The sequence below is a fragment of the Meleagris gallopavo genome, chromosome 26 (assembly GCF_905368555.1).
Source record: "Meleagris gallopavo chromosome 26, MGAL_WU_HG_1.1, whole genome shotgun sequence".
Taxonomy (NCBI): Eukaryota; Metazoa; Chordata; class Aves; order Galliformes; family Phasianidae; genus Meleagris; species Meleagris gallopavo.
Window position 1 is genome coordinate 6,178,828 of NC_139429.1, and position 18,426 is coordinate 6,197,253.

At 42.8% G+C, this 18,426-nt stretch overlaps 1 protein-coding gene across 6 annotated transcripts in view; it reads right to left on the reverse strand.

Moving 5' to 3' along the window:
• The window catches only part of BCO2 (beta-carotene oxygenase 2), a 32,651-nt gene that overhangs the window by 10,639 nt on the left and 3,586 nt on the right, over positions 1 to 18,426 (reverse strand). For 4 of the 6 annotated variants that reach the window (XM_019622871.3, XM_010723764.4, XM_019622870.3 and 1 more), the window contains 6 exons: positions 7,092 to 7,287; positions 5,831 to 6,042; positions 4,171 to 4,286; positions 2,190 to 2,292; positions 932 to 1,060; positions 628 to 788 (listed from right to left, as the gene is read on the reverse strand). In XM_019622871.3, the coding sequence (XP_019478416.2) occupies positions 628 to 788; positions 932 to 1,060; positions 2,190 to 2,292; positions 4,171 to 4,286; positions 5,831 to 6,042; positions 7,092 to 7,287 (917 nt within the window). Of the gene's footprint in view, positions 1 to 627; positions 789 to 931; positions 1,061 to 2,189; positions 2,293 to 4,170; positions 4,287 to 5,830; positions 6,043 to 7,091; positions 7,288 to 8,487; positions 8,605 to 9,820; positions 13,531 to 18,426 lie in introns of those variants that run through there. The other 2 variants (XM_085209326.1, XM_085209325.1) reach the window with 2 other exon arrangements.

The window sequence follows — 18,426 nt, forward strand, 5'->3', positions numbered from 1 at the left end:
TTAAGATAGGAGGTACAACATCCTTGGGCAGCCTGTAAACAGCAGGCCTTAAACAGCAGGCCTACATCCGCAGCTGTGCTCTGTGGATATGTGGGGGGCTGATAAGCGGATGAGCTCAGTGGCAGGGGTGAATGCTGGCTGAGCATTGGTTAAAGCTAGGCAGCCCACCTAGCCGCCCACCTTGTGCTCCAATAGTAGGTGAACACATGTGTAGTAGAATCATATATAAACTCTGTGTGTGCAACAATAAAATGAAGCTTGATCACTCATATTGAGTACTGTCGTGCTTCCCCGCTTGAGAACAATCTGATTAGGATGCTATCCGCGGCAGGTAGGCATCATTCCCAGGCTCTGCCTGACCCTTTTATACTTAATAGTGCCTGATGGGATCCTCTAATTTCTTACATCTGCCTGTTCTTTTAGGGCTAGGAAGATGGATCAGTAGGGCTGAAAATGCACGGTCAGGCCATTTCTAAGAAATCCACATCTGTGCTTGCAAAGCTTATACTCTGGTGACTTCTGCATTGATTCATATTGCTATGTGGCTGCTACCAAGCACTCTTCTTTTGGGATCTAAGATTCCAGCTACAGTTGCACAGCTGCTGGAAAGGCCAAGGATCCACCTACCTTCCCAGTGTGCTTATCCACCATGTGGAAGCGAGTGTTGTACTGAGGCTCCCAGTTTATCCCTTCAGAAATGGGCTTCCCACGGAATTTGGAAGTGATAATCCGCAACAGATTCAGCTTGATGGGCTGCTCAATGAAAATGATATAATTTTCACTCATCCCTGAAAATGGAGGGAAGGAGATATTATCAGGGAACTTGGCAAACGAAACAACAAAAAATGTCTTGAGGCAGAGGGCAGTGAACAACCCCTTGTGCTGCACAGTAGGTTAAATTCATGCAGTATGAGACAGGAAGCATTCTTACCAAAGCTGTGATAGTAGGAGGGTTTCATGTTATCCATTGGAGCAATGGAGCACAACACTTTCGCTCCCTCTAATGTCTCATTGCAGTTTGACTTTTGTGGAGGGACCTCAATTATATTATATGTAGTCCCTGAAAAGAAAAAAGGGGGTTCAGCACCACTGAGATGAGAAGCTGCCTAGATTTGCAAAAATAAAGTCAGGCTCAGTTCCCTTCTGTTTTCTTAGTATAGGTAGAAATGTAGTAATTATTAACTGGGCAGAAAACAAACAAAAAGAAATAGTTATCAAGTCAGTTAAAGAATTAGAGGATGGCCACCAAAAAAAAGATGTCAAATGAAGTAGGAGGACCTTCTCGGACTGGTTGATAACTGCCATCAATTTTTTCCCATCTGTAATACGTTCTTTACACTGACTCAGAGAATCATAAAATAATAGTATCAGAGAGAAAACCAAGTTCATTGCTTGTGTATCAAAGCAAATGAAAACTTTGAGCCTTGGTGATGACTCATTCACTAACTCGGAGCATATGAGCGGCTATGAAGGACATATCTGAATGATAATCACATGTTTAGTCTGGCCAGCTGAAAACAGCATGTGCTGTAAAGCTAGATGTTGATAAAGCCAAAAGGAAATGGAAACAGCAAGAATAAAAAACAGTCAAAACTGAACAAATGTTCAGTGAATTGAAACAAGCCTTAGTTATAGGGCTCAGGTATCTGAAAAAGAGGGTCTTCAGGTAACGAGCAGTGAATGACAGCTCTGAACAACCACATAGGCGTAACTAGTCTCAAATTAATGGAATGCTCTTCTCATTTCTAGAAGAAAACATGTCCTAGAAATTTCAAGTTTACCGTAAAACAGGCAGTATTTTTCTCCTTATTGTCCTTATTAAAAGCCAATTAATCTTATTTAAAAACTTGCATCTAATGTCAAAGTTCTTTGGATGAAGCATCAAGATCGGATGAGACTAAGTATCCTTCTTCTGCTTTTCATAAAACCTTGGAAGAAGATCTGGGATATCTGTTGGATAATCACAGGCCAAAATCAGAAGCATCTGACACAAATTGCTGAGCAAAGCCATTTGCTCAGACTGACTCCTTGAAATAAGAGCTAATCAGATTTGCCATCATTTTGACTCAAAGAGAAGCAGCAATTTCTAGGTCTTTTCCCTAAAACACTGAAGTTTTCCCAACAACCATTCCTTGCAGCAGCAGGGAGCAGCCTGCCCGCAGGCCAGGTGTGGCCATACCCAGTCTTACCTAATTTCCCATAGGAGTTTCCCATGTTGTAAGCTGTCCCATCAGGTGCATAGTGAGGATGAGCAGTGGCCCCATTCACAGCAACAAACTTGGTCCAGTCTACCTGCAAATCCCGAAGATGTTCAGTCAGAAGAGAAGCTTCCTGTTGCTCTCTAGCAAGCCACAGTCTTTCTAAACATTAGTTTTGTTAAAATCTGAGGAAGAATAGCTTAATTATTGTGCCCTAATGTGGAATCTGAATTTAAGCCTTCATTTTACCTGAAATCTTCCTGAAACCCCTGAAATTTAAGCACATTACTCAGTGCATTTATCCTACCAGCCAAACAGGACCAGTAGCAGCAGCCACTTCCATGGGAAATATGAGCATCACGACTGGCCAGGAATGCTGACACTGCAGGAATGTTGTCCATAAAAGCATTTTAATGAGGACTTCATGTAGTGTGCATTGCAGGCATGCAAAAAGAGATGGTTGCTACCTGCCACCTCCCCCAGAATCATCAAATGTTTTGAAAGCACACGCAGCTAATTGACAGTCATTGCATACTGTCCTTACAGAGCTCAGTCTAACTCTACTATCTACAATAGGAGCTAGGACAAAGGGACATCTGTGCACATCGTTAGCATGTGCTCCTTCTTTCTGGTCCGGTTGCGGTTTGGATTCAAACAGCAGAGGGAATGCTTTGGGAAGGAAGTCTGAAGAAAAAATTGAAGGGAGATCAACAAATGCATTGAAACATTGAAACATAAAAGATACCCTGGTTTTCCAAAAGTTTCAAAAAGTATCTTTCATGTATCCAACCCGAGACTCTTCGGAGGGCCCCATTGGAGAAGAACGCCGTGCTAGCAGGAGCTCACAATACCATCTCAATTTAGAGATTCTTAACGTTAAATCATCCCTTCTCTTCCTTCACTTATCTAAAAAATGCTAGTCCAGTCTACATCTAAAAAGAAGCTTAAGGGGATTATTTTTTTTAAATGTCAGGATGGCTGAGCATTGAAAGCAGGAGCACCACCTACACATGTTTTTTCATCACTAGATTGCGGTTTACAAAACAGGAAACAGCAAATCATCAAACTCTCAATTTCTATATGCAAGTAGCACACAGCATCTCATAAGCAGAGCTTCTTGATCCTGTAGAAAAGTAGGGACTGCTGCAATGCCTCTCTCAAGGTAGTGAACTGAGATGGTATTTTCCAGTATTAAGCAATCTGTAGTAACATACAAGGATGACTGTATAAGTACTCAGGAGCAGCAGAATCCTTCTTCAGTTCTTCTCACAATGGTTCAGCTCAGCAAATATCCAAAACCTCTCTAACAGTGCCAGCAGGGGAGCACGTAATTTACTCTGCCATTCTGTAAGTCGTGCTCTGTCCCCAGATACAGCCATGCTCCTCTGAGGCAGTGCACAGAACATGCACTCAGCTTGTGGTTTGTTGGCCAGTATGGGGAAGAGTAGTGGCAGCTGAACTTCGATTTAGCTTTACATTGGCTTCACCTCCCAGTGGCTACAGAGGTTTTAGCCAAGACCTTGCAGGGCTGGTTTGCAGTATTTGGAGCTGTGTGTGCATGAAGACATAAAGAGGACAGATGGGAAGACTGAAGAGACTGCAAGAATGCAGATCTGAGAGCAGTGATGCTTATTTCTTCCTGTATGCACATGTTTCTGCGTACACAGACAAGTACGGATAAGTAGCAAGCGTGCTGGAAAAATGACTAATGGAAACAGCACTGCAAGCCTCTCTGCCTTTGCCTGCTACAGTGGTAAGTGTCTGGAGGAGAGCTGCCTTACTGCTGGACAGATTCTTCAAGGAACTCAGGCATACAAGAAGATGCCTTAAAGCTATGATTAAGAGCTGTATTGATCTTTGTTTTGGAATCTGATTTTCCCTCTGCTTCTCACAAGTTACTGAGGGCTGTTAGGAACAAAGAAGAGAGATCATCTTGTGCCACAAGTCAACCCCTCGCCCCACCAGCCCATACCTTTTCCTTCATTTCAAGTGTTTCTGGGTCCACTTTGTACATGCAATTGTTCTCACCAGTGACATAGTAGTCTCCTTTATACACAACACAGCTCACATTGGCATTGTCACTTTGCTCTGAAACAAAACTCAAGCTCTGGTTAAGCTTGCATGACATCATATCAAGCTAGATATGCATAAATAAATAAACCCATTTGTTGTGACCTTAATCCCCCTTGATTAGAAGTATGTCACTAATCTACAAAGGCACCCCAGAAAAATGTCCGGACAAATGAAATCAGGACAAAAGGACAAGAACCTGCTGCATTTTATCAGTTCAGTGCTAGATCCTGACTTCCTATTGGTGCTCTGTAGCTTCTTGGTACTAAGACTTCTCTATCCAAGAGAGAATTTTACGTAGCTTGACAGCTATTAAATTTGGACACTCAGGCCTTGTCAACATTGTCATTTGGTCCAGAGCCAACCCTCAACCCAGTAGTCACACACACGAGGCTGCAGATTGAGGTTCTGGTGTTGCTTCCTACTGGATTTGAAAAACTTCTACAACATATCTTGAGTTGAAACCAAAGAAACTGAGTTATTCATTTTATAAGTTCTGGACATATATATATATATATGTATATATATATATATATAATGTCACTAATTCCTAGAGGCTTAAACAGGTTTAGTTTCTCATGTCTGCAACAAATGCATTGTCTACAGGTTGTCCAGCAGGAATGCAAACAAAACTGCAAAACTGTGTTACCTTCAGGTAAGAGGCTTGATTACTGTGTTTGAACTTATGATCTTCAAAAAAAAAAGAAGTTGTGGTTCTAGTAAGGGAGGTGTGGAAATGACTCTAGTGAAACCAAGATAACCTAGGTACTCCCATATGCCTTCTGTGTGTGACCTCTTATTTCTACATATTTCTCTCCCTTTCCTCCCCTGCCAAGATTGTATCCTCTGACAGCCATATGATAAGTTCCATGTTCAATTCACTCCATTGGAAATGGAAGGTAAATACTTGAGGCTACAACTTGGGAAGTGGGAAGCTGAGGAACAAGTAGACCAGTGAGTGAAGGTATAAGCACCTTCAAAGAGAATAGATTACAGGAAGGACAGAATCCATCGCCTCAGGAACTTAAGCAGCAGCAAGTTGCAGACTTTAGGTCTGTTCTGGTTTTAGTGACAGACACTTGGCTTAAAATTAAGCCTATTTCTTTCCTGCCTTACACAGTACCCTATAGGTACTGATACTTCCATTCCTGTGCAATACCCTCTGTCACCCTACTTATATCATCCCCTGCACCTTAGTACAGGAAGGGAAGGATTAGCCCACTTACCTATAAGCTTAGCAAGGTAAGGTGTTTTAAGGGCAAAGTGTCTCAGGAAGAATAATAGATTGTAATGCCCATTATCAGGTCTGTACAGAGTGTTCTTTAGGGAGACTTCTGTTGGCTATTTGCAACAAACTGGGACCAATTGAGCCAAAGTAGCACTAAAACACTAAAGTGAATGTGCATCTTCCAACTACATCTGATATCAAATAATTGTTGTTCCAAGGGACCACCTTCTAAGACAGACCCAGAATAGGCCTACACCAGACTTCACAGCTCCCATCAAAGCTAACCGTCAGTTCCCCAAGAAAACCTCAGAACATTTTTTAGAGACCCTCTTACTTGGTGGATCAAAGCGTGACATGAAGCGTGCAAAGACACTCTTGCATGGATCAGGCATTGCCAGCGTCCCAAATTCTGAGACTACAATGCGGTTGTGCTGGTTGTTCAGCAGATACGAGTTGCTCTGAAGAAACTTGCTCTGGTATGTCACCGTGCCATTCCTCAGCTGAAACTGATGCAGCAGGGCCATGCCATCAAACCAGTGGTTGTATCTACAAGCATTAATAAATAGGAAAACAAGATTCGTGCACTGTGTTATGTTCTGCTACACAGTTCTCTCTTGCCTTTTTGTTTGTTATTGTGCATGACTAGCTAATGCCAACATCCCATGAGCACATAAACATACACAGCCTTGTGATGACTCTCAAGTGAGTGAAATTAATCAAGTGCATTTGCAGGCATGCAGCCTGAAGTTAGATACTCACCACCAATGAGATTTGGACTCCATGTATCACTTCTGAAAATAATAGGGATTTCTGAAAATGCTGTGTATTGGAGAAATAAATTGGGCTGGTAAACCAACCACACTACAGATTTCTGCATAAGGAGAATAAATTGTGCATTGAAGGAATAAAAATTATTGCTGAAAGCCTAACCACACAAGGTGCCTTTATCTCTCATCTATTTGCAGGGTGCCATTCTCTTCAAAAGGAGAAATCTGAGATTTAAAGGGTAGTCTGAGTGTTTTCAAGACACCTCTGTGTCTTAAAAAATGTAATGATTGTCTTTGGCCAGTTCTGTCAGATCATCAGATCTGCAGAAAAAGAGCTGAGTTTGTCAGTTTGTTAAAATGGCAGATTCCAAGCCAAAGGCAAGGTTGCCTACTTAAAATGTTTTGATATGTTATTTGTAAAATGAGCTGGATTTGGTTCTAAAGCAATTTACCCAATTTAGTGCACTCATCTTTGAAAACTGTTCCTTGGATTTCAGAGTGCTCACAGGATGGACTTTTGTTAGTGACAAAGGACTGAAGGCGTATTTTAATCCCCATCTCAGGTCCCTCATTACACCATTCTGAGTAGGTCACAGCCTTTCTGTGACTCAGCTTCTCCAGCCTGAATAAGTTAACCATGCTTCCTATTTTCAGAGCTCACTGACCTCTGGTGAGGGAGCAGATGTTTTGAAAAGAAAGATGACGCAAGCCTTTCCTCTGCCTAACTTAAGAAACTACAAGGTGCTCCAAGCATAGTCAGCCATGTAGGGGCTTCCCATTTGGCTTTAGCTGGTGCTCAGGCCATAGTCTCACCAAATCCAGACTTACTTCTCCTCACCAAACTCAAATTTCCCAGGGCCATTCCTCAGAAGATTGCCATTAATCCATTCAGGAATATGTCCTTTGATCTTGGCTGGGATGGGCTCTGGGGTCTCCTCCACTGTCTGTAGTAAGGGAGAGATGCATTGCAAAGTGGACAAGGTGAATTGCTCTTTTGATGGACTGGGCAGTGAATTCTTTAGACCTGCAAGGAAAGCAATGAGAACAAAAAGCAAGTATCTAAGATTTACACTTGAATGAACAGACAATTTCTAGAGCTTGAGTTTACATATCTAGAAGAATGGTACTCAGAATGCCCCAAGCAGCCAAACTGTACAGGATATTCAGACTGAAGTTTTGTTCCATAATATCCCACACATCCACAGGGAGCTGAAAGTCTAGCAGAGCTAGACTACACTTAACTATACTCAGTCCGTTAGTGACACCTGTTCTGCAGTCCAAAGGAGGCAATAAAATATTTCATGATAGGAAAAAAAGAGATATTTAATTAAGGGAGTTGATAAGTAGGAACTTATTTCAGTAAGTAATTGACAGCAAGACATGTGGCTATTTGTCAAGATTTTCTGTTAAGTTACATTTAAAAAACAAAACAAAACAAAAAAAACTGTTCCAAATTGATGCATAGAGTAACACAAAAGAGGAGCCCTACATGTAATCTCCCTCTGCTTTCTGATGATAGCCTAGTGAGGAAAGCAACAGAAAAAACTTGTCCCTCAGGCCAAAGCCGTGATCGGAAAGATGCACTACGAAGCAGTGCCTGCAGCATTTATACAATGCACAATGTTGCAAAAAGCAAGGCAGAGCTGGGCAGCCCTCAGACAGAAAAACCACATTCTAACACTAACTCCACCCTGGTATCACAGTCACGACATATTAAAAAGACAGAGAAGTGTATGTACTGGAATACTTTCCCAGAACATGTAATCTAATCAGAAATCACCCAAGGAGTTTCCAGAATTAAAGCAGAGTGCAGAAAAACAAGAACACATCAGAGATGATTATTCTTGTGCAGGATATGCTGTCCACTTCCTTAATTTTGCTACACTTAAAATTCTCTTAAGTTTTTTCTCCGGTGCAGCAACTAGTGGTTGGCCTTCCATCTTTATAATTTATTCCCATTACTGGTTCAAATGTTGTCATGGAGTTAACTAGATCAATTTACGCCTGTGACAGGGGGGCAGGAGGCCCCTGCCCTCCCCTCCCACCCCACAAAATGGGAAGGAAGGGAGGAAAAAAAACAGCGGCAACAATCTATGGAGGAAACCTTATTTACTAACTATGATACCGGAATGCAAGATAACACAATATAATACAATCTAATTGAATTCGAGACTAATAAATCAAATAAGATAGGAGAGAGAGAATTCCTGAGACCGAGTCAAACCTGACAAGCTTGGAACGGCCAGGAAAGCACCTCCAGCACCCACTGCCAGGCAGTAAGAGACTGCCCCACCTGGAAGGGCCAGATCCCATGGCTTCTGTAATGCATAGGGACAGCTACCTGGAATTGGAGGATTAACACTTTAACTCCCAGTGCACTACATGATGTTTTGATGCGGAATACTGAGAACCAAAAAAAAAAAAAAACATAAAACCATGACATTCCACCCCTTATTCTACATCACTACATCATGCTTAATGTATATACATATGTATGAATAGACAAAAAAATGATTAAAATGCATTACACACACATGTCTATACACATATACATAGAATTATCGACTGCACTCCCCCAGCATCAAGTTTCCTTGTGGTACACATTGAACATCCCCGGTTTTTTTGCATTACCCACCAAGTGGACCTGGTCCCTGGGCAAAAACTGTACCATGGAGAGGGTTGCCCTTTCCAGAAGCTGGAAGAACCCAAACTGCCTTTCCCAACATGCTCTTTACATGTACAACAGGGACTTTATCTCCCTCTACAGTATGTAGGGAGCCGGATTGGGTAGGACCATCATGATTGGTAGATCCTCTGGTATTGACTAACCAGGTGGCTTCTGCCGAATGCTTCTCCCAGTTGCTTAAATGTACCGCCTCCTATTGCTTTCAGCATAGTTTTTAACAATCCATTGTGTCGTTCAATTTTACCGGAGGCTGGTGCATGGTAGGGAATATGGTAAATCCAGTCAATGCCATGATCTTTGGCCCAAGTATTTACAAGAGAATTTTTGAAATGAGTCCCATTATCTGACTCAATTCTTTCTGGGGTGCCATGTTGCCATAGGACTTGTTTCTCAAGACCTAATATGGTATTTCGGGCGGTAGCATGGGGTACTGCATATGTTTCAAGCCACCCAGTGGTTGCCTCCACCACAGTAAGTACATAACATTTACCACTGCGAGATCGTGGCAAGGTGATACAATCAACCTGCCATGCCTCCCCATATTTATACTTTAGCCGTCGCCCTTCCCCCCAGAGTGGTTTCATCCTCTTGGCTTGTTTGATTATGGCACATGTTTCACAATCGTGAATAACCTGTGCAATAGCACCCATAGATAAGTCCACCCCTCAGTCTCTAGCCCACTTATATGTTGCATCTCTCCCTTGATGGCCCGAGGTCTCATGGGCCCATCGGCTAGAAATAATTCACCCTTGTTCTGCCAGTCCAGGTCTATTTGAGCCACCTCAATTCTGGCAGCTCTGTCTACCTGATGGTTATTTTGCTGTTCTTCAGTAGCCCTATTCTTGGGCACATGAGCATCTACATGGCGCACCTTTACAACCATACTCTTTATTCGGGCAGCAATATCTTCCACAGGTCAGCAGCCCAAATAGGTTTACCCTTTCTTTGCCAGTTATTTTGCTCCCACTGCTGTAACCACTCCCATAGAGCATTTGCCACCATCCACGAGTCAGTGTAAAGATAAAGCATTGGCCACCTCTCCCGTTCAGCAACATCCAAGGCCAGCTGGACAGCCTTTACCTCTGCAAATTGGCTCGATTCTCCTTTTCCTTCAGTGGCCTCTGCAAGTTGTCGTGTGGGGCTCCACACAGCAGATTTCCATCTGCAATGCTTCCCCACAATACAACACAATCCATCTGTGAACAGGGCATATTTCTTTTCATTTTCTGGTAGTTCATTGTATGGTGGGGCCTCTTTAGCACGTGCTACTTCTTCCCCTGGTGATGTTCCAAACTTTTTACCTTCAGGCCAGTCCACAATCACCTCTAGGATTCCTGGACGGCTGAGATTCCCCATCCGTGCTCATTGTGTAATCAGTGCAATCCACTTACTCCAAGTGGCATCAGTTGCGTGATGAGTGGAGGAACCCTTTCCCTTAAACATCCAGTTCAGCACTGGCAGTCGAGGTGCCAGAAGGAGCTGTGTTTCAGTACCAGTTACTTCAGAAGCAGCCCGAACCCCCTCATACACGGCTAAGATCTCCTTTTCAGTTGGAGTGTAGCCCTCTTCTGACACCCTGTAGGCTCGACTCCAGAATCCCAGGGGTCGGCCTCGGGTCTCTCGTGAGGCTCTTTGCCACAAACTCCAAGTGGGACCTTTCTCTCCAGCAGCAGTGTAGAGGATGTTCTTTATACCCTGTCCCGTTCATACTGGCCCTAGGACCACAGCATGGGCTATTTCCTGTTTAATCTGTTCAAAAGCCTGCTTCTGCTCAGGACTCCATGTAAACTCATTCTTCATTCGCGTCGCATGATAAAGGGGACTTACAATGAGGCTATAGTTTGGAACATGCATTCTCCAAAAGCCCACTGCGCCCAGAAAAGATTGTGTCTGTCTCTTGCTAGTGGGTGGAGACATAGCAGTGATTTTGTCAATCACATCTGTTGGGATGTGACGACGGCCATCTTGCCACTTCATACCTAGGAACTGAATCTCCTGAGCAGGTCCTTTCACTTTGCTCCGCTTAATAGCAAAACCAGCACACAGAAGAATTTGGATTATTCGCTCTCCTTTCGTGAAGACTTCTTCTGCTGTATCGCCCCACACAACGATATCATCAATGTACTGCAGGTGCTCAGGAGCACTACGTTGTTCCAGTACAGTTTGGATCAACCCATGGCAAATGGTCGGGCTGTGTTTCCACCCCTGGGGCAAAGGGTTCCAAGTAAACTGAACGCCCCTCCATGTGAAAGCAAACTGTGGCCTACATTCTTTGGCCAAAGGAATGGAAAAGAAGGTGTGGTGTCACACCTTCAATGTCAGTGGTGGCATACCATTTGGCTGCTTTTGATTCTAGTTCATATTGGCTCTAACATGTCCGGCACAGCAGCACTCAGTGGGGGTGTGACTTCATTCAGGCCACGGTAGTCCACCGTCAGTCTCCATTCCCCACTGGCTTTATGCACTGGCCATATGGGGCTGTTAAAAGGTGAGTGAGTTTTGCTGATCACTCCCTGATCCTCTAGTTGATGAATCAACTTATGAATGGGGAGCAAGGAATCCCTGTTGGTGCGGTACTGCCGTCTGTGCATCTTTTTTGTGGCAATCGGTACCTGTTGCTCTTTTACTTGCAGCAACCCCACAACAGACGGATCTTCTGACAGGCCAGGCAAAACAGACAGCTGCTTAATGTTGTCTGTGTCTACAGCAGCTATCCCAAGGGTCCATCAATACCCCTTAGGATCCTTGAAATGCCCCCTTCTGAGGTAATCGATACCTAGTATACATAGAGCCCCTGGGCCAGTCACAATATTATGTTTTTGCTAGTCCTTACCAGTGAGGTTTATCTCGGCCTCCAACACAGTCAATTCTTGACAGCCTCGTCACCCCGGAAATATGGATTGATTCTGTCCCTTCATGACTCGAGGGCATCAGAGTGCACTGTGCACCAGTATCCACCAGTGCCTTATATTTCAGTGGTTCTGATGTGCCAGGCCATCAAATCCACACAGTCCAATATACTCGATTATCCCTTTCTCCCCCTCTTCTGAGGGCAGGGCCCCTCTATTCATTACCTGTGATAACTGGAGCAACTGCACTGATGGTTGATCTGCTTTGTAATTCTCTCACCCGTGCTCGTAGTACAGGAGTAGCTTGGTCATGCCACTTCCTCATGTCTTCTCCATGGTCACGTAGGTAATGCCACAAGGCAATTTGCGGTGTATTGTTCCTCACTGGAGCCGGAAAGTGTTTGCCTTTAACAGCTGAGATTTTTGATGGTGCCCGTGAGCAGGGAGGTTCATCATCTTTAATTAGTTGGATTCGCATTAGTTTGATCAGCTCCTTCATTAGATTCTTTTGATTATCCTGATCTTCATCGAGCGTTTCTGATACTGCCACAGGTTTGTCACAATTAATCAGTAGAGACATTTGCTCCTGCATTTCATTCAGTTGGTCCGTTATTTGTGAGATGGCGGCAACGGAAGCATGAGTTGGGGTAGCTGCTGTTAGTAGTTTTGGAGCATAAGAATCAATTCAAAAACTAAGGGTGTTCTCTCTTGTTTCCAGTATCTGTCATTAGCTGACATCAGTGTAGCGGCGTATCTGTCTGGTGCTGTTGTTGTGAGTTTCTGCCATATCTCAGGCGTCGTCCTCACTCTCTAAGGGTCGTGGTCTTGTCGTGGGTGGTTAGGAACAAAGTTAGGGTCAAACAACATTTCCACCACGGCCATTTCCCTCAAATACTGGATACCCTTTTCAACTGTATCCCATCTTTTCATCACAGGCTTCAATCCGTCTTTGAAGCGATACCTTTCCCTTATGGCTATTAACAGTCATTCCCAGAGGATGGCAGCCTCATCCAAACATTGACCTCTGTCAATAGCTGGATCTCTGGCAATGGCTCCTAGTTGGGAGCTTCATTACCATCTAGAGCCAAGCTTTGGCCCTGCGGTCCCAGCAGCGAAGCAACCAGGAAACAAGAGTTTCATTCGGCCCCCATGTAAACACCTTTCTTGAGCCCCAGATTTCAGTCATCTTCAGAGGCCAACGAGTAGTAATAGAGACTTCCTCTTCATCACTCTCTTCTGCATGTCTCTTAGTTTTTCCTTTTGCTTTTCGAGATGGTGGTGGTTCTGAGGAGGGCCCCTCACCTGGATCTTCCTCTACCTCCTCCTCTGCTTCTTCTCTGTTCCATTCTAGGTGCGTGGACACTCGTTTCCATTTCTTGCCTTCCGCAGGAGCAACTGATATTGTTACTGATGTCTCCTGTAATTGATCAGATTTGACTTGGAGATTTTCCCCTTTGGCTTGAACCTCAGCTCAGAAGCTCTCCCTCTCCCAAATGGTATTATATAGGGCGCAGTAAGCACAAGCCAAACCCCAAATAAGTTGTACTTCCTTAGATTTATGTAAGCTGCAATGTCCCTGACTCAAATACTGACTTAGTTTCTCAGGATCCCACAGGTGTTCAAGAGTAAAATCCCATGACATTGCGGGTCCCCATGCTTCTAAGATCTTTCCTAAACCTCTCCATATTCCCTGCCAGTCAGCATTCTCTGGTTTTGGAGGAGACTCCTTCCCGTTATTATGAATGCGTTGGAATACATTCATGGAAAATAATAATAGCACGCACACCAACATGAGTATTAATTCGAGATTCGAAAAACGTGTGACAAACCGAGAAGAAAGCCTGGAGACTGGTCTGAACGTTGTGTTGTTTGTAAAATTAGCCATTACATTTGGGATGTAAATGTCAAAATTCAAGTCATAGCACATTGCATACAGGTACCATGCAAGTGTCTCCATCAGTGCCCTTAGTTAGTTATATATGAACACAATTCCACAACAAGTAATTATGACATTGATAATTGGCCAGTAAGTTGCGAGTAACATCATTGCTTTTAATCCTTTGCACAGCGACGCCATGATAAAGGGTGGGTTCATCGCTGGTGTCTATTAATAAATTGAAACTAACAAGAGGAGGGAAAAAAAAGAAAAAGGTAATACCCAGACTGAGCAGTGCTCAAAGTTTACAAATATCCCAGAGTACTGGCAGCACACCTAGTCTTTCAAGGTCAAGTTTTCCAGATTAGAAACCTGAACTACTGATAATGCTCCCTGACGAAGCTCTCTAAGAGCAGAGAGAGAGATTCGTTCTAAAAGCTAAAAAGCAGCTATGCCCACATTCTCCACCAAAAAACCTGCAATGGACTTAACTAGATCAATTTACGCCTGTGACAGGGGGGCAGGAGGCCCCTGCCCTCCCCTCCCACCCCACAAAATGGGAAGGAAGGGAGGAAAAAAAACAGCGGCAACAATCTATGGAGGAAACCTTATTTACTAACTATGATACCGGAATGCAAGATAACACAATATAATACAATCTAATTGAATTCGAGACTAATAAATCAAATAAGATAGGAGAGAGAGAATTCCTGAGACCGAGTCAAACCTGACAAGCTTGGAACGGCCAGGAAAGCACCTCCAGCACCCACTGCCAGGCAGTAAGAGACTGCCCCTCCTGGAAGGGCCAGATCCCATGGCTTCTGTAATGCATAGGGACAGCTACCTGGAATTGGAGGATTAACACTTTAACTCCCAGTGCACTACATGATGTTTTGATGCGGAATACTGAAAACCAAAAACCATGACAAATGTGGAGACAAATATTCTCCCTTTTTGCTTTGGGAAGTGTTTGGAAAGTATCTGAATGCAAGAGATTTTGCTCTCTGACATTAACATCTGTAAACGAATTTTGTATTTGAAATGCTAACTGTTGCTTATGGATGAAGTCATTGATGTAGTGACATGCAACTTAAGTAGAAGACTTATTCAGATCCAATCACATTTGATGCTGTTACAGATGCTTCTGGATAGGAATTAGTCTGAGATGGTTTTAACCAAGGACTTCCGAAACAGCTTTGAAAATTTGTGCTACAAGGCTGCCAGTAGTAAGAAGCAATATACCTTGAAGCTAAAGATAATGCATGATTTTACTAATGCTGAAAATTTCACAGTGAAGAAATATTATACTATTTTTAGTATTCCCCTTAACCTCAATAGTTAATGCTGGAATTTTGGGGAGGGGATGTATCATGGCATTAAGTTCCTTCAAATAAATGACCTGTTTTTAACAAAAACGTACATTTTCCGCTGAGTTTAAAACAATAATAATTATTGTAATAATCATAATTATTATTATAGTAACAAATCATTCTTTTCTGCCCATAGTACAAGAGGTCTTCCAAAGTCAAAGGAAAAAATATATATGTTTATATACACACACAACACTGCAACTGTAAAAAACAAACCAAAAACAGTCTAGCTCACTAGAAGGAACATCCCAGAGAACAAAGAACAACCTTCAGGATTCCCAGTGCAGTACAGTAAATCCAGGCAAGCTCGTTAAATTGTTAGACAAGATTTGACAAGCTTGATGTCAGAGATTTCAAATTCCTGGAAGAGCACAGGCTGTCAAACATAGCTTGTCATGTTTCCTCTCTACACTGCACATGAAGGACTCCACCAAGTTGGCAGCACCTATCATGCGGTAAACCAGAAGCCCAGACTGCTGAAAGGTGCACAGGTCAGTTCTCAAACTCACCGGGACAATCCGATTGCAGGAGCTCAGAAGGTAATCACTGGCTTTTGCCCTTGCAGACCTCCCCCTCCCTGACGAAAAAAAAAAAAAAAAAAAAAAAGAAAAAAGAAAAAAGAAAAAAGAAAAAAGAAAAAAGAAAAAAGAAAAAAGAAAAAAGAAAAAAGAAAAAAGAAAAAGAAAAAAAAGGAAATGGCGAAGAACACATATGCATGAAACTGAGCTGAAGTACACTGTCATGAGAGGTAGACTAAGCAGATTTACCTGATAAAGAAATAAGCAGCTGCAAAAAAGGGTCGTTTCTGATGTAGCCTCCTGTTTGCATATTATTAGGCAGAGCAATAGGACAAAAGCATCGGTGAAGCATGAAGAGCAGGGAGTGCTGTGTGCCAAGGGCACACTGTTAGCTATTAGCTCCAGTAGCCTGGTTTGCAAAGCCTCATCAACACAAGGATTGTTATAGCAATCCATTTAGCTACAAAGGGGGATTTACCTAGAAAGTGCACTGTGATTGCTTTCCCTCCCAGTGCTTCCACTTCCTCACCTGCGCTGGGCTCCACTTCCACAGGTCAGAGGAGCTCTCTGCTGCACTGCTCTATCATCTCCATAAGGCTATTTAGCCCTGAACAGATTTAGATGTAAGAGAAACACTGATATAAAGGATTGCTTGAAAACCATTCCTGAACTTGTTCTAGGACAGAAAAGGCCTCAGGCTGAACAGACTGTAGACTGGTAGTGACATTTTGTTGTCGTAGTTTATTCTAGTGATGGCACTCACTTTCACCGCTGCAGATGCTTCTTCTAACCTACCTTCTTTAATCCAAGTGATTAAGTGAAGCTTCTGAACAATCTACCTGTGAGCCTCTGAAACCAAATATTCACGTCTACAGAGGACAAGTGATATTTTAGAGCAGGAGAATATCTGCAGAAGACCTGTGTTGGCACACAGCATTTCCCTGAACTCACTTCCTTAGAACATCCTGAGACAGAATGAGTGTCGGGCATGCAGGAAATTGAATTGCAAGCTCCCTTCCATGTACTTCTCCAGCCTGCCAATCCTCAAAATCCTCCTTGAGATCTCTAATATGGTAAGTCAGCTAGACAAAGAATTCAGGCTGCCGGGCTAAAGCAATTAACCTCAAACCACCAACATCCTCTTCCTCTTAAAATTCAATTAAGTTCTGATTAAATCCTATATGAAGCACTCAATCTGATCCCAACATTAGTGCCCTTAGTATTTCCTTAGACACAAGGAAGAAGAAGTTTTCCATATCAACCAATGCCTGGCAGGTCTAATGACAGTTACCAGTATTTGCAGAAATAAACCTTTAGTAGTCTGAGAAGAAATTTGTAAAGATGTAAAATTGTAAAAAAAAAAAACACACAAGAGCAACATGTCCGTAAGGAGATATTTTTACAGCCATGCAAAAACAAAGATGGCATAACCAAGGATGGAACTACAGAAAAAAAACTTCCTGGAGGGCTGCAGAATTACCTATGGGAATTTAGGAAGTTATACTTAACAAGAGAGTTTGAACAGGACTGAAAGAGATCTCCTGCGTCATCTCCTCCCATCTCCTGCCCCAGAAAGTTATATTTTAACTCTATCTTAAAAATTACTCTTTCATGGCTCTTATGCCTTAGTTGGAAGGTTGTTTTGGAGACAATTGCCCAGATGATAAGAAAAATGCTATGAATTCACAGAGAGAAGTTATATTAGTGGGACAGTTTATCCTCCTTTTTCTTCTGTTAGCACTGTTGTGTGACTTCAACATTCCTCCCTCTTCTGTTGTGTGCTCCATCTTGTTGGCAGATGTTGTATTTTGTAAGCAATCATATCACTTACTAAGGTAAACAAAGCAAGTTTTCCTCCTCCTGTGATAACCTTGCTATTCATATGATCATCTTAGTAGTCCTTCTAGAAGTACAGCCTTATTAGTCTTGCTGTGTGCAAGAACTTCACAATAAGGGAGACGGAGCACTGGAACAGGCTGCCCAGAGAGGTTGTGGAGTCTCCTCCTCTGGAGAAGTTCAGGACCAGCCTGGACACGTACCTGTGGAATTTGGTCTATGGAGCCTGCTTTGGCAGGGGGTTTGGAATTCGATGATCTCTAGAGGTCCCTTCCAGCCCTAAAATTAATCTTTCTTGAACCTAGATAGCCACTACTGAAAGATTTCAAGATGTAGTGCCGAAATCATCTGAGATCAGGCTACACACAACAAAAAGCACATCAGACACTTCCTTGCGCTGTCAGACCACAGACAGAGTAAGAAGCATAGCAAGACAAGGGAGCATCTTTCCTTCTGGGTGCTACTCAAGTTAGATGAAGAGATGAAGATCCCGACAGTAAAATGTACTGAGTAATCAAATCATGATGCCCAGATGAGTCAGAGCAGAAGTTTACTAGGATAATTTTGAAAAAAAAAAAAAAAAAAAAAAAAAGATTTGCTCTGATGAGTTAAAAAGACTCATGACAAGAAACAAACAACAGAAATAAGCAGTGACATCTCTCATATTCACCACAACACAAAAAGTATCTTGAAACCACATTATGTAAGCCACCTCATTATTGCAGCCCATTGGGAACAATGTGGCTGGGAAATGACCCTCACCTACAAAGCAATGCTTATATACGGTTTAGCGGATGGGTGGATGGATGTGATCAGACAGGTGCTTGCAGAGGCTGAATGCAACTTGTGTTTTTGTGCATGGGTGATGAATTAACATTTTGCAATGCACCAAGTAGCAGAAAACACCGTAGGATAATTAAAAATGGAAGTAAGACCAGAATGATCCAGTACAACACATTTCTCCCTGCTGACACAGGAAAGGCTCACATTCACTAAAAAAAAGAAATCAAGCCGCTGTAATAGCGATG